This window comes from Pleurodeles waltl, chromosome 6 (genome assembly GCF_031143425.1).
Source record: "Pleurodeles waltl isolate 20211129_DDA chromosome 6, aPleWal1.hap1.20221129, whole genome shotgun sequence".
NCBI classification, from domain to species: Eukaryota; Metazoa; Chordata; class Amphibia; order Caudata; family Salamandridae; genus Pleurodeles; species Pleurodeles waltl.
The window spans coordinates 1390887496-1390903707 of NC_090445.1; the positions used below are offsets into that span (position 1 = coordinate 1390887496).

At 51.0% G+C, this 16212-nt stretch overlaps 1 protein-coding gene across 1 annotated transcript in view; it reads left to right on the forward strand.

Annotated features, from left to right (window-relative positions):
* LOC138300878 (anoctamin-7-like) overlaps nt 1–16212 on the forward strand; it is a 221631-nt gene that overhangs the window by 75559 nt on the left and 129860 nt on the right. Inside the window, exon 5 of the mRNA XM_069240731.1 lies at nt 25–161. Coding sequence (XP_069096832.1) covers nt 25–161 — 137 coding nt within the window. The remainder of the gene's footprint in view (nt 1–24; nt 162–16212) is intronic.

Sequence of the window (16212 nt, forward strand, 5' to 3'; positions counted from 1 at the left end):
TAATTTTATCCTTTGTCTTGTAAGGCGCAGCCCAATCCGGACAGAAACACATCCGATGAATTTCTGAAGAAGCTGCACATACCCAATGTCATGTACGAGTGGGTCCCTAACAAACCCATGGACTACTACACCTGTGCTTTCCGCAAGTCCAAGCTAGATAGGTGAGTCTGTGGTGATCACACCTGCACCTTCTGTTTGATGAAGCATGACGGTTGAGTGTGTGGTTAATATACCTGTGCCTTAAGCAGGTGAAACCGTGGCAGTTAATTATAGGGTTGCTGCACTCATGGATACTATGGATCAAAACCTTTCAGGTGAGATTGTGGTGCACACACCCCTGCTCTTTCCAAATTCTGTATTACCATGGAGGAAGGGAACGGAGTGTACCAGTATCTGCATTATACATAAACACAACTAGAAATGATTACAAAAGCATTCAAGCTCCTCCAAGAAAGAGAGGTGGAGAGGATGCTCGTTCAACACAGCTTTACAGAGCATTTCCTCCATGTTTATTGACCATTGTCTGTCTATGTAATTATGGGATCTTAGAGGGTCTTTAACATCTGGGCAGAAGGCTGCCATTACTGTAAAAAACACACCAAGTCTTAGATGGATGGTTCCTCAAAAACGTGTAGACTCCACCTAAGTTAGAAGTTGTTTGCTAAATTTAATACTGCCAGAGAAGAACAGGTGAGCAAGGGAGAAACATTTTTGCTGGACTGATTATCACCTTACTAAGATTTGAATAAGCCACCAAAACCAACACAGTACCTGTGGGGAGAAATTAAAACATCCTGGTTATAGCAGGCATCGGGTATTATCCCGGGAAGCTGGTAGGGTGGGGGTCGGTTTTGCAGCGGTGTGAGCTGATTTTGTTACTGGGGCGATATTGCATCAGTGCTGTGAAATCAGCCCCCAGTAACAAAAGCAGCAGTGCTTCACACTTGCCCCCCGCCACCCCTGACCAGGAGCTGGTCTGACAAACTTGCCAGGGCTGCTTTGGGTTCCCAGTCTGGCCCTGCTATACACCGTGGAAACACTTGAAAAATAATATGTTTTTAACTGTTCTGCAAGGATCGGACCCCACTCCTGAGGAACCTGAGGAACATGAAGGGAAAGTTGACAGTTTGCTTTCTAAATTGGAACAGGACCTAGCCAACACATCCCAGCACAACTGGTCAACATAAAAGTCAGGCAAGTTATCTAAGGGTAATGCCATTCAAAATTTGATAAAACCAAAGCTACAAAAGAGAAAGCTTGAGAAAACTTGTAAGGGTGTGGTGAGCCCTCTAACTAAGGCTGCCTACGTGTGTGGCTCTGGGACAAAAAGAGATTGTTCTTTAATAACCAGCTTGATGGACCTGACTTCCTGGAGAATAACTATGCAAAACATTGGGGGCATTACTGAATCTGGAAGCTAGATCAAAATTCTGTAGACACTCCCAAGGATTTTGTGAGGTAGCAGTCACTTCTTTCAATCAGATAGTCAAGAATATTCAAAGGGAGATCCAGTCTACAGCAGGCCACATGATAAGAAAATTGGGACTGTCTTAGTGGCTAATGAGAGATGTAGTACACATATTTCAGACATTGGCCCACTTTCTGGTGATCTGTTTTAGAAAGATTGGGACTGTCTTAGTGGCTAATGAAGGGCCTAGCCCACATATTTCAGATATTGACCTACTTTCTGATGATCAGTTTGAGGTACTGGTACCTAAGACTAAAACCTTAGGCTCGCCTAAATGTATAACATCACAGAGAATCTTAAAAGAGGTAGCCAATACCCCATTGCTTATAGGTTGGCTTTTGGAGCTAATGACTTATTATCTTAATTAACTAGGGATTTCTATAGGGACATTTTAACTGTAAGAAGGGTCCCCTGGGTTGGCCCATCCCCTAAAGCCTCACAAGGGGACTGCATCATCATAAATTTTAGGAGCCCCTGGATTGTCAATGCTCTGTATCACCATTTTTCAACTACAAGGCTATCTGCAGGGTTTATAAGAGTACAACAACTATCTATGTTTATTCCCCCGACATCTAATCCATGTCATTCTGACTTAATTCATCCTGGGAAACAGAATTTTGGTAATCTTGGTGTTTCCAATTCTCCTGATATTGCCCTGACACTGTCTGATAGATTTGAGCCCTTGGCTTCACTGGAGCAGCTAGATTGACCACCAGCAACTGGGGCCACTTTGCAAGGCCCCTCGGGGATAAATACACTGCACCAGCCCTTTTCGCAGCCTAAGGGAGCTTTTGACACACATGATACACAGGGTATGATAGTCTCAGGGATCATTTCTTGGAACGTGGCAGGCTTAAAATAAAAAATTGGAAACCCCGATTGGCTAGAATTAGTGACGGAAAATCTTTTCATCTGCTGCCAGGAGACTTGGCTTGTAGAGCCCCCGCATATTAATGGCTACACCACACATAGCATCCCTGCAATTAAGACCTCAGAAGGTAGGGCTAAGGGTGGTCTGGTCACTTTTTTATCAGTAAAGGCTAGGGGGGTGGATGCGCGTGTTGTGGGCACATCCCCTTTTATTTTGGCTTTATTTTTTAAATTAGCAGAGCCATTCGATATATTACTGATTAATTATTATAATAACACCTTTGATAACTCAGACACCAGCGTGGTTGGTAGCTTGGAGATGACAATATATAAGGCAACAAACATTAGTAAAAAGGACCTAAGAATAATTTGGGTTGATGACTTTAATGCTCATTTGTGTGAGCCAGAGTATTTGGATTGTTGTGGACTTTTGGATGAAAAATGACTGTCCCATTCAGCATTTCAAACACTCTCTATATGGGAATGCTCTTAACTCTCTGATAACAGCTAATTCTCTACTCTTCCCCATACCAGTTTTCAGAGGGGTACCAACGTTTATAAGAGGAGACGCTCACACTACTATCGACTATATTATCTACTCTAGAGAATTATCTTCTCTTGTCGGGCAGTTCAGGGTGACTCCGACCTGTATTAGCTATCACAACCCTTTTTCCATTGAAATAAATTTGGACTTGAGTGATTCGAGAAGAGAGAAGCGACACCCCGACATGAAGTTTTCAACCCAAAAAGGACTCACAATCAAATGGGGAGCACGAACGCCGGCGCAGAAGACAACGGTGAGTACTGCACCTACGACACAGGGGAGGGGGGAGGAGAAAATATTACGGGGACACACATACGCGACACACCCACCCCCACCCCCACCCACTACAACACACACATCAATGCATAGCAATACATCACTGTTACAACCCCCAAACCCCCCCGAAAGAATGCAAAGACAAAAGGAATAGATCATAAACAGTCGAACATATTGTATTATTGCCTTATAAAAATATCACACATTTAAAACTAATATATACATAAATATTAAAAGTCCGATAATTCTAGCTGTCATTGTCCGTGGACCACTGGGCCCAAATCACATGGGCAAGGCCCACACAAGATACCTGACACCAACGGAGAGAACACTGCAGGGGCATCAGATAGAAAAACTACAGGCACCTCAGGGGGAAGGGAAGGGGGGGCCCTTCAGCCACATGAGTACACGACGCCAGATCCACGAGGGGCCTCCATGGCCACTGTCCCATCCTGGGGAGTGCAAAGCCACAGTCTCACAAGTCTCTACAGTGGGTGGGTTGCCCACTGTCCCATCCTGGGGAGTGCAAAGCCACAGTCTCACCAGTCTCTACAGTGGGTGGGTTGCCCACTGCCATATCCTGGGGAGTGCAAAGCCACAGTCTGTCAAGTCTCTACAGTGGGTGGCTTGCCCACTGTTTCATCCTGGGGAGTTCAAAGCCACAGTCTCTCAAGTCTCTACAGTGGGTGGCTTGCCCACTGTTCCATCCTGGGGAGTGCAAAGCCACTGTCTCTCAAGTCTCTAGTCTCTACAGTGGGTGGCTTGCCCACTGTGCCATCCTGGGGAGTGCAAAGCCACAGTCTCTCAAGTCTCTACAGTGGGTGGGTTGCCCACTGTTCAATCCTGGGGAGTGCAAAGCCACAGTCTCTCAAGTGGATAACAGTCTCCACTGGTACTGGAGGGGGACTAGTGCCCAGAGTGCTTCGTGCAGCCCTACCCGACACAGATGCAGGCCTGCCCCTTCCGCCAATGGGCCAGCGGTGCTTGAGATGAAGGGCCCAGTTCAGCGGTTCTAGAGACGGCGGTGCCCAGCGGAGCGGTGCTTGAGATGAAGGGCCCAGCGGAGCGGTGCTTGAGATGAAGGGCCCAGCGGAGCGGTGCTTGAGACGGCGGTGTCCTGTTCAGCGGTGCTTGAGACGGCGGTGCCCAGTTCAGTGGTTCTTGAGACGGCGGTGCCCAGCGGAGCGGTGCTTGAGATGAAGGGCCCAGCGGAGCGGTGCTTGAGATGAAGGGCCCAGCTCAGCGGTGCTTGAGATGAAGGGCCCAGCGGAGCGGTGCTTGAGACGGCGGTGCCCTGTTCAGCGGTGCTTGAGACGGCGGTGCCCAGCGGAGCGGTGCTTGAGATGAAGGGCCCAGCGGAGCGGTGCTTGAGACGGCGGTGCCCTGTTCAGCGGTGCTTGAGACGGCGGTGCCCTATTCAGCGGTTCTTGAGACGGCGGTGCCCAGTGGAGCGGTGCTTGAGATGAAGGGCCCAGTTCAGCGGTGCTTGAGATGAAGGGCCCAGTGGAGCGGTGCTTGAGATGAAGGGCACAGCGGGAGCGGTGCTTGAGACGGCGGTGCCCTGTTCAGCGGTGCTTGAGACGGCGGTGCCCAGCGGAGCGGTGCTTGAGATGAAGGGCCCAGCGGAGCGGTGCTTGAGATGGAGGGCCCAGCGGAGCGGTGCTTGAGACGGCGGTGCCCTGTTCAGCGGTGCTTGAGACGGCGGTGCCCCGCAGATCGGTGCTTGAGATGAAGGTCCCAGCGGAGCGGTGCTTGAGACTGCGGTGCCCTGTTCAGCGGTGCTTGAGACAGCGGTGCCCTGTTCAGCGGTTCTTGAGACGGCGGTGCCCAGCGGAGCGGTGCTTGAGATGAAGGGCCCAGTTCAGCGGTGCTTGAGATGAAGGGCCCAGCGGAGCGGTGCTTGAGATGAAGGGCCAAGCGGAGCGGTGCTTGAGACGGCGGTGCCCTGTTCAGCGGTGCTTGAGACGGCGGTGCCCAGCGGAGCGGTGCTTGAGATGAAGGGCCCAGCGGAGCGGTGCTTGAGATGAAGGGCCCAGTTCAGCGGTGCTTAAGATGAAGGGCCCAGTTCAGCGGTGCTTGAGATGAAGGGCCCAGTTCAGCGGTGCTTGAGATGAAGGGCCCAGCGGAGCGGTGCTTGAGATGAAGGGCCCAGCGGAGCGGTGCTTGAGATGAAGGGCCCAGTTCAGCGGTGCTTGAGATGAAGGGCCCAGCGGAGCGGTGCTTGAGATGAAGGGTCCAGCGGAGCGGAGCTTGAGTCGGCGGTGCCCTGTTCAGCGGTGCTTGAGACGGCGGTGCCCAGTTCAGCGGTGCTTGTTTGAAAGGGCCCAGTTCAGCGGTGCTTGTTTGAAAGGGCCCAGTTCAGCGGTTCCGGCCCAGGCATGGGTGTCACTCGCCACCTGGCATGTGGCTGGCAGGGCCTTCCTGCCCATCTGTCCGTTGGCTTGTGGGGCCCTCCTGGGCTGCCGTACCGGGCCTCTGGGTGTCCTCCTGCACACCTGGGAGGGGGCTGGTGGGGCACTCCTGGGCAGCTGGCCTGCTGCCGGACTTGTCGGGCGTGCTGCCCTTCCCACCCTTCCCTGGTCGTCTGTGGCCCTTTGACACCATTGGCGGTGTGCCAGGTGGCACCCCACTTCCAGACGGAGCCAGGGTAGGGATTTTGGTCCCTGGTGTCCATGGCCTCTCGCGCCGGGCACTGCTAACTTTTGGGTGCTTTTCCGGGGGGTGGGCTGGCCGTGCCTTGGCTCTTCGCCGGAGTTGTTGCCCTTGAGGGTGGGGGACTCCACAGTCCTTGGACAACAGTCCTGATAGGTCCTGGTTTGGCGGTGGCTGAGGTGCTCATTGCAGTCTTATGAGATGGACGGGGAGGGGCAGTTGTTGGAAAGAGGTTAAAGTTGGCAAGGAAAAGCAATTTGGAAAGAGAGTGACAGGTAGGTGTAGTGGGTATGGGAGTGGAGGAAGAGGATGTGGTTGTAGGAGTGTGAAGTCTGGTGTCTTTGGGTGCAGGTGCTTGGGCTGGAGGCTGTCGTGAGGTGGATGGCTGTTGGGTGGGTGGCTGCTTGCGTTTGTGTGGTTTGGAAGAGGGGGTGACAGACACACTGGGAGAGGACACAGGGGACATGTAAATGGTAGTGGGGGTGGTGACTGCACGTGTGCGGAGTGTTCTGGTGGGTGTGCTGGTGATGGACGTAGTGGCTGAAGATGTTGTGCATGCAAGTGTGAGTGGAGACGTCACAGGGAGGGAGGAGGGAGACGAGGAGGAGGGGGACACAGTGGAGGCAGTGGCTGTTGGTATGTCTGCATGTGGATGTTGCTTGTGTGAATGCTTGTGTGATGTGTGGTGCTTATGTCTGGATGAGCTTCCCTTGGGTGTTGAGGTGTGTGCAGGCTGGTCTGATGGTGTGTCTGGGATAGGCAGAGGTACTGGGGATTGGGTCTGGGTGGAGGAAGTTGAAGGGGGGAGGCTGGAGACAGGGACAATTGCTGCCGTCAGTGCTCAGGCCAGAGCGTTGAACGATCGCTGATGGGCAGCCTGACCCGAATGAATGCCCTCCAGGTATGCATTACTCCGGTGCACCTCCCTTTCTACACCCTGGATGGCATTCAAAAGGGTAGACTGCCCAACAATGATGGTCCTCAGGAGGTCAATGACCTCCTCACTGAGGGCAGCAGGGATGACTGGGGCAGGGCCTGAGGTGCCTGGGGCGAAGGAGATGCCCACCTCCCTGGGTGAGCGGGCACGGGGCGAAGGCTGAGGGGCTGCTGAGAGGGCGGTGCTGGTGCGCTGGGTGGCGGCTGTACCTGTTGTTGCGGGGGGCACGGATGTTGCCGCCACCACAAGGGAGCTCCCTTCAGAGGACGAGTCGCTGCCACTGACATCAGCATGAGTCCCCGCTGTGGAGCTCCCCTCGCCCTCCGTCTCACTGGTGAAATCCGAGTCAGTTGCATGGCCCGCCATGGCCATGTGAGATGCAGCTCCCTCGTGCTCCGATGCCACTTCTCCTCTGCCTGATGATGCTGATGCACACATGAACAGGAAGACCACAAAAAAAGGGGGGGGGGGCGGGAGAAATAAAGACATGTTGAGTGCATGGATTACCGCTACCGTTGGCGGACGAGACAGACACAGAAGCCCCCTGCACTACGCCGCGCACTTGGGGTCCACTACGCAATCCGTGGGACATGGCCTACAAGCCTATCGACGACAACTGCACACATAGATGACACAGGGCCATGGATACCTGAACTTGGCACCCTACAGAGGTGGGGGGCGGGGGCACAGGGCCATGCCTTACGGAGGGGCCTAGTCTACAGAATTCGCCCTGGCCTAGGGAGACCCACAGCCCTCCTCCCCCACCCAGACACCTCCACTGCGCGCAAAGTCACCAGAATGAGAGTGTACTCACCCCCTTGTGTCTGCTGTGATGTCCTCACGCGCCCATCCAAATCGGGGTAGGCCACCGCCAGGATCCGGGACATCAGGGGGGTCAATTGACGACTGGCACCCCTCCTACGTTGGGAGGCCATCCCCAGCAGAGCCTCCGCCGTCTTCCTGCTCCGCGGCGGATGTCCTCCCACCTCTTCCGGCAGTGGGTGCCCCGTCTGTTGTGGACCCCCAGGGTCTGGACATCCTTGGCGATGGCACGCCAAATCTCGATTTTCTGGTGGGCGCTGACCTATGTGACATGTACAGGGAGAGAAAAATTGTCATCACCTTCTGCATGCTCGATGTGAGTGGCCCCCCATCCCCACCCTTGCCATGTGGCACATGCTCTCATCTGTCGTCTGATGCATGACTCAATCGCTCCCCTCCCCACCATCTTTCATCCACCCGACTCAACCCAGGCATTGCCCACAAAGCATGCTCCCAGTGTACTTACCTGTTGGTCTGGAGGACCGTAGAGTAGCGCATACTGGGGGAGGACCCCATCCACGAGTTTCTCCAATTCTTCAGAAGTGAAGGCAGGGGCCCTTTCCCCAGTCGCAGCAGCCATTGTCTCTTCCAGACCGAGGTCACAGCAGCACTTGCAGTGTAGGTCCTCTCCTGTGGAAGATCAGGTATCGAGTGATTAAGCTGATAGAAAATGGCGGTCACGCCCGCAGCGGTGAGTACCGCGGCGGTGCGTACCGCGACCGCCGGCACACATCGTCATTGGCTCCTGAAACCCATAGGTTTCAATGTTAACCAATGCGGCTTTGCGCCGCGGTCTTCGACCGCCTACCGCCACGGTGTGCCACGCCAGAGCATTGACCTCACATCCCATTGTCACACTTCACAGGTCAGGCAGCCGCCATTTCAAGGGCCCACATGGATAAATTTCTACTGCGTCACACATACCTAGGCCTTTCCTCAACACTCATACACAACATTCAATGCATAGTGAATCGTGTTGTGTGCAAGCTGTGGGAACGTACCTGTGGGTTGATTGACTCTGTGCTCGCTGTTGTCCTTCCTAGGCACTGTCCGTTTGGCAATGCGAGGAGATGGAGGAATCTTCCCGTGTACAGACAGCTGGTGGACCTGTCGACAATGGAGGAACGACATGTCATTCTGACTTACAGGCTTGACCGAGCCACTATACATGAACTGTGTGCCCAGCTGGAGGCAGACCTGATGGCACCCATCCGCCAACCCACAGGGATACCCCCTCTAGTGCAGGTGCTGTCAGTACTCCATTTCTTAGCAAGTGGGTCATTTCAAACAACAGTGGCCATATCATCAGGGATGTCTCAACCTATGTTTTCCAAGGTGTTGTCCAGAGTGTTGTCTGCCCTGCTCAAACACATGCGGAGCTACATCATTTTCCCTGAGGTGGGGGATTTGGCTACAGTGAAGGGTGACTTCTATGCCCTTGGACATATCCCCAACATCATAGGTGCCATTGATGGGACCCATGTGGCTTTGGTACCCCCCAGAGAAAGTGAACAGGTGTACAGGAACAGGAAAAGTTATCATTCGATGAATGTACAGATGGTCTGTTTGGCAGACCAGTACATCTCCCATGTTAATGCCAAGTTCCCTGGCTCTGTGCATGACGCCTACATCCTGTGGAATAGCAGCATCCCGTATGTGATGGGTCAACTCCAGAGGCACCGTGTGTGGCTATTAGGGGACTCTGGTTAGCCCAACCTTTCCTGGCTATTGACCCCAGTGAGGAATCCCAGGACCAGGGCAGAGGAACGCTACAATGAGGCCCATGGGCGGACTAGGAGGGTGATCGAACGCACCTTTGGCCTCCTGAAGGCCAGGTTCAGGTGCCTCCATATGACAGGTGGATCCCTAATGTACTCACCAAAGAAGGTGTGCCAGATCATCGTGGCCTGCTGTATGCTTCACAACCTGGCTTTGCGCCGCCAGGTGCCTTTTCTGCAGGAGGATGGTCCAGATGGTGGTGTTGTAGCAGCTGTGGAGCCTGTGGAGAGTGAAGAAGAGGAAGCCGAAGATGACGACATAGACAACAGGAACAGAGTAATAGAGCAATACTTTCAGTGACACACAGGTAAGAGTAGACACCGGCATATTACATTTACTTAACGACCCCTACCTCTCTACTGTCTGACTTTTTCCCCCAGTGTATGGTAACTGTGTTGTGACTTTCCCTTCCGTTTTCAGAGCTGTGGGCCCCACTGCGTGACATCTGCTTAGTTTCCCCATGGACTACAGCTGTGTGACAGCGGTTTGTTGGCATAACAATGTGAATAACAATTTTGGCACTGTCATGTCTAATACATTTGTTAAAATCACAGACAGACTCCAGATTGTTTATGTGCAATAAGTGTGTTTATTCAAGTGCTCTAATTTGGATGGGTGGGTGCAAATCGGTGATGGGTGATGGTGGAGGATTGTCCATGGCAGAGTCCAGACAATCAGGTTCACAGGTGCATTGTCCAAATGCCTGTGGGAAGTGGAGCAGGGGCAGTTTAAGGTTGGACAGGGTGACAATGTGGGACAGTGGGATGACAATCAGGGCGGTATCCTTTGCTGGCGGGGGTCTTGACATGTTACTCTGTCTTCTTCCTGGATCTCAGGGCCCGCTTGCGGGGTGGTTCTCCTTCTGCAGGGGGTGGGGTTCTGGTGGCCTGTTGGTCTTCTGTCGGGGCCTCCTGTCCACTAGCGCCGGCAGAGGTGGTAGGCAGTTCTTGGTCCATGCTAGTGTCAGGGGCCCTTTGAGGTGCCAGAGTGGTCCGCAATGTGGAGATTAACTCATTCAGGGCCACTACGATGGTACCCATGGCGGTACTGATGTTTCTCAGCTCCTCCCTGAACCCCATATACTGTTGTTCCTGCAGAAGCTGGATTTCCTGAAACCTGGCCAGGACCGTCGCCATCGTCTCCTGGGAGTGGTGGTATGCTCCCATGATGGAGGAGAGGGCCTCGTGGAGAGTGGGTTCCCTTGGCCTGTCCCCCCCTGTCGCACAGCTGCCCTCCCAGTTCCCCTGTTTCCTTGGGCCTCCGTTCCCTGGACCGTGTGCCCACTACCACTGCCCCCAGGTCCCTGTTGTTGGGGTGGTGGGTTAGGCTGGGTTCCCTGTAGTGGTGGACACACCGCTGATTGACGTGTCCTGGGGACAGAGGTATGGGCCCTCTGGGTGGGTGCTGTGCTTGTGTTCCCAGAGGGGGCTAGGTCTGCTGTGGCCTGTGCCTGTCTGAGGGGAACCGACTGTCCAGAGGTCCCCGATGGACCGGGCTGGTCATCTAGATCCAGGGAGACAGAGTTGCTGTCATCACTGTGGGCCTCTTCTGGGGGTGGAGGGGACATTTGTGGACCCTCTTGCACGGTGACCTGGCGTTCGGGTCCTGCAGGGGTATAAAAGTATGGTTATTGCTTCTGTGTGTGCCAATGGCGTGCAATGGGTGGGTGCCCGTGTACCCCAGTGCTGGCATTCCTTTGTGGGGGCTGTTGTGACGGTGCTTTGGGGGGGTGGGGGGAGATGGGTATGTGCATTGGGCATGCTTTGGTGATGGGTGTCCATGCTTTGGGGCCGCATGCAGGGCTAAGTTTTGGGATGGGTGGGTTGTGATGGTGAGACATTTGCAAGGGGTAGTTGTGAAGGGGGTGAGGGATGGGGGTATGAGTTGGCATGCAGGTGGGGTGGGGGGATGAAGTAGTGAAGATGAGACTTACCAGAGTCCATTCCTCCAGATACTCCAGCGAGGCCCTCAGGATGCAGGATGTTCAAGACTTGCTCCTCCCATGTTGTAAATTCGGGGGGAGGAGGTGGGGGTCCGCCGCCAGTCCGCTGTACCGCGATGTTGTGCCTTGATACCATGGAACGCACCTTCCCCCGTAGGTCGTTCCACCTCTTCCTGATGTCATCCCGATTTCTTGGGTGCTGTCCCACAGCGTTGACCCTGTCGACTATTCTGCTCCATAGCTCCATCTTCCTGGCAATGGTGGTGTGCTGCACCTGTGTACCGAACAGCTGGGGCTCTACTCGTAGGATTTCCTCCACCATGACCCTGAGTTCAACATCTGAGAACCTGGGGTGTCTTTGAGGTGCCATGGGGTGGTGTGGATGATGTGTGGGGTGGAGTGTGTAGTGATAGGTGGGGTGCTATTTAGTGGTGTGTTGTGTGAGGTGCGTGGAAGTTCTGTGGGTATTGGTATTGTGTGCCTGTGGATGCTTGGTAGTTGACTGTGGTGTCTCTCTCTGGTCTTTGTTCGAAATTTTTGGCCGTAGGGGTTTGTGGGTGATGTGGGTGTGTGTTTTATATTGTATTGGGTGTGTGGGAGTGGTGTGTGTATGTGTATCAGGTGTGTGTATTTCGAATTGTCCAATGTGGTAGTGTTTTGTAGGTGTATGTGTATTTCGACCGCGGCGGTGTGTACCGCCAATAGAATACCGCGGTTGAAAGACCGCCGCGTGGATTCGTGGGTCATAATGGCATGGGCATATTTCTGTTGGCGTGACGGTGGAGGTTTGGTCATCGCCAGTTTATCGCTGACCTTTGGTGTGGCGGACTTTTGTGGATGGCGGTATTTTGGCGGTTTGCCTAGTGTGGGTCAGAATGACCGTGGCGGTTTACCGCGACCCCGGCGGTGTTATGGCAGTCTTCTGTCTGGCGGTAAGCGCCTTTTACCGCCGAGGTTGGAATGACCGCCTTAATATTGAACAAATGGTCAGATGTCATGATATCCTTGGGTGAAGACAGGGCCCCCCATGAAATTGTTTGTGCATTTTCCTCTCTGACAAGGTATATGTCTGAGAAATTTCAGCCCTCTGGCATTAATAAAGTACATGGCCCGAGATGGTTTAACCACACATGTACCATATCCTTAAGTAACTTAAAGAAAATAACCAACGCATCTCCCCTAGACCGACAAGCAGTTAAAGTTGCTTGGAAAAATTATAAGGAAGCACTTGCCAAGAGGAAAGCCGAATTAAGTGAGTCTGCCTGGGAGGAATTGATGGAAGCAAGTAAAACCAAAGATACAACGCGTTCTGGTGTGTAGTCAATTCTCCATTGTTGAATGACAAGCATGAGATATCTATGGATACTGTTATTCCAGCCCAAATTTGGGTGGACTATTTTACAAAAACGTTTGCAATAGAGACTAATGTTGAGTTAGAAAAGACAAATTGTTTGAAGATAAGAGGAAATGATCAATCAAGTGTGACTTTCAGCAATACCATAAGTGTGGATGATGTAAAACAAGCTATTCAAGATTGCCGCTCTGAGAAAAGCTCCTGGCCCAGACATAATTCCTGCTGATTTATATAAAGCACTTCCAGATTTCTGGGGGCCACTGCTCACCAATGTTTTGAGATCTGCTGTGACAGGCCCATTAGTAGATACTTGGAAAGAGGCGATCATTGTCCCGATTTTTAAGAAGGGGGACAGGGCAGATCCTTTATGCTATTGACCAATCTCTTTATTGGATAGCTCGGTTAAAAGTTTAGGCCGAGGGATCCTAAATAAGTTGGAAAACTGGGCGATTGAATCTCATTCTCTTTCAGAAGTCCAATTTGGCTTTCGGCCCGGTGTGGGCACAGTAGAACAAACTCTTAATTTGATCCTTATAGTGCAAAAATATACCAAAGTTAAAAGGGGGTGCATTTACCTAGCATTTATGGATCTGTCCTGTGCTTTTGACACAGTTAACAGAGAGAAATTGTGGATGGTCATGTTGAATATGGGTGTGGACAAAGACATAACCATTTTACTCTGTAGACTCCACGCCTGCACAGAGGCTCGGGTTCGCTATTCCCGGGAGGGTGGTTTAACAGAGAAGTTTTCCTCATTAAAGGGGTTTAGACAGGGCTGCGTGCTGGCCCCTTTTCTTTTTCTTTTATATATAAATGGGTTAGAGAAATTTCTCTGTGAATCGGGGAAGGATTTTCCAGTTATTAACAATTCCCCAATTCCTGTATTATTGTACGCGGGCGACGCTGTACTCATCTGAAGGGCAGCAAACGGCCTCCAGATTTTATTGAATGCTTTTAACACTTTTATGGGGAACCTTGGACTCAAAATTAATAGAACTAAGGGGGTCATTCTGACCCTGGCGGCCGGTGACCGCCAGGGTCACCGACCACGGGAGCACCGCCAACAGGCTGGCGGTGCTCCCGAGGGCATTCTGACCGCGGCGGTTCAGCCGCAGCCAGAAAGGGTAAACCGGCGGTCTCCCGCCGGTTTACCACTGCCCTTGTGAATCCTCCATGGCTGCGGAGCGCGCTCCGCAGCCATGGGGATTCTGACACCCCCTACCGCCATCCTGTTCCTGGCGGGTCTCCCGCCAGGAACAGGATGGCGGTAGGGGGTGCCGCAGGGGCCCCCGTAAGAAGGCCCCGCAAAGTATTTCAGTGTCTGCTTAGCAGACACTGAAATACTTTGCGGGGCCCTCTTACGGCACCCGTCACACCCCTGCAACTACGCCGGCTCAATTCTGAGCCGGCGTCCTCGTTGCAGGGGCATTTCCTCTGGGCCGGCGGGCGCTCTTTTGGAGAGCGCACGCCGGCCCAGAGGAAATGTCTGAATGGCCGCCGCGGTCTTTTGACCGCGGTGCGGTCATTCAGCGGCGGTACCTTGGCGGACGGCCTCCGCCGTCCGCCAAGGTCAAAATGACCCCCTAAGTCATTTGTGATAAAGACCGGGCCCAAGCTAGCAAAAACAAAAAAAATTGCTTTAGATGGGCATGAGATGCTCAAGGTCCCACATTTTACGTATCTGGGGGTCCCCATTGATGTAGATTTTAATTGGAAATTTTGAGTAAATATACGTTCAATACAATTACAAAAAGCCATAGAAGCAGTTTTTAGGTTCGCGAAAAGACTGTGACACAAACCTGTTAAAGAAATGATGACTGTTTTTTCCACTAAATGTCTTTCTATCGCAACATTTGGATCCGGGGTTTGGGGATATGCAGAATGTTTGAGCCTCCAGATTGTAGAAAATAAGTTTTTAAGAAGGCTACTAGCAGTCCCCCAATCTAAAGTAATGTTCTGTCAGGAAGAAGTAGGTTTGAGATGCATATCTAGTTACATAAAGCTTCAACCTGTATTATTATGGTTAAAAATTTGGACTAAGCCAGAAGCGTCAATGCAGAAAGGTGATACAGGACTGTCTCCTTTTATCACCATCTCTGGATATACCTTGGCTTAGATATGTCCACCGCTCCCTACTATCTTTAGGACTAGGAGAATTTTTCCTCAAACCGGATATTTTAACAAAATGGGATATTAAAAAGGTGAAAGACATATATTGGCAGAAAAGCCATGACATGGAGCCAACCCCGAGCACAAATAGAACACTGGTGAGGAATCAGATACAGCAACTGCATCCAAAGCTATATCTGACTACCATTAGCCTTGAGTGACAAAGGTTTTTACTCACGAGGTTACGCTTAAATACATTACACTATTTGGTAGCATTTCCAGCACGTGGAACTTGGTTTTAGAATCTTCCTCCATGTTGCTGTGACGGAAAGACACCCCAGAGTACATTGCACTTTATGCTCTTTTGCACTCTTTATGCTGTTCCGAGAAAAAGGTTTTTACGCCCGTTATTTTTATCTAAAAGTATTAGAACTAGTCAGCTTGCTTATTTATACATACACAACCTGGGAAATGTGGATATAATTCAGGCCATGTTAAATTGTATATATGCTGCTTATGGAATTCGAAATATGTATTAATAACGCTTTTAGTAATTTTATGATCAAGAAATCTGTATGTTTTATTTATTGGATGTCTTTTATGGTCTTTTTGTACCGAATAAAGTAAAGTGATTAAATTAACTGGGGATAACATGTTGGTCAATCAGAAAGCATTGATTTTTTAACTTGCTTTCTCTCAGTAATGTCTTGAGAAGGCCATGATTAGGAAGGTTCCATCCTGCATTGAGTTAAATTGTATCTTGGATGAAACACAGGATGGATTTAGGCCACTCTGCTGTGCAGAACCAGTCATTGTGTCCATTTTGAATGATCTGTGGTTAGAAGAGGACAACGGATAGCCATTGATTTTATTGGATCAGTCTGCAGCCTACTACACAGTCAACCATGATATGCTAATAATGAGATTAAAAAAGATGGGACTAAGAGGAGTTTCTCTCAGGACATTTTCTTTGCCCGTGCCTCATCAAACACTACTATGTTACATGTGGAGATCCACAAGGTTCAGCCTTTTTCTCAGTTTAATTTAATTTCTACCTTCATACTATACTGATGATATTAATTTCATTTTCAAGAGGAAATCACTGTCCAAATCCAATAAAGTGAACTTTCGAAACTGTATGCTGGCTATTCATCATTAGATTGAAATCAAATACCTTACATTGAATCCAACCAAAAACAGAGATTCTGTTGGTAGGAATGAGAATCCTACTGGTCAGAATAAATCTAACATTTAGAATTGTGTCCTTGTCCATCTCCCGTCACCAGGGTGAATCAATTAGGAGTAATAATGGATAGGAAACACTCTCTTGAACCCCAAGTCCGAAATCAGGATAAATCTGGCTTTTATCACTTGAAGGTGTTGAGATAATTTCTGACATTGGATCATTCTCAAAAAAGCTAATAAATACCTTAGCTCCTCCTAAGGTGAGATTAAGCTA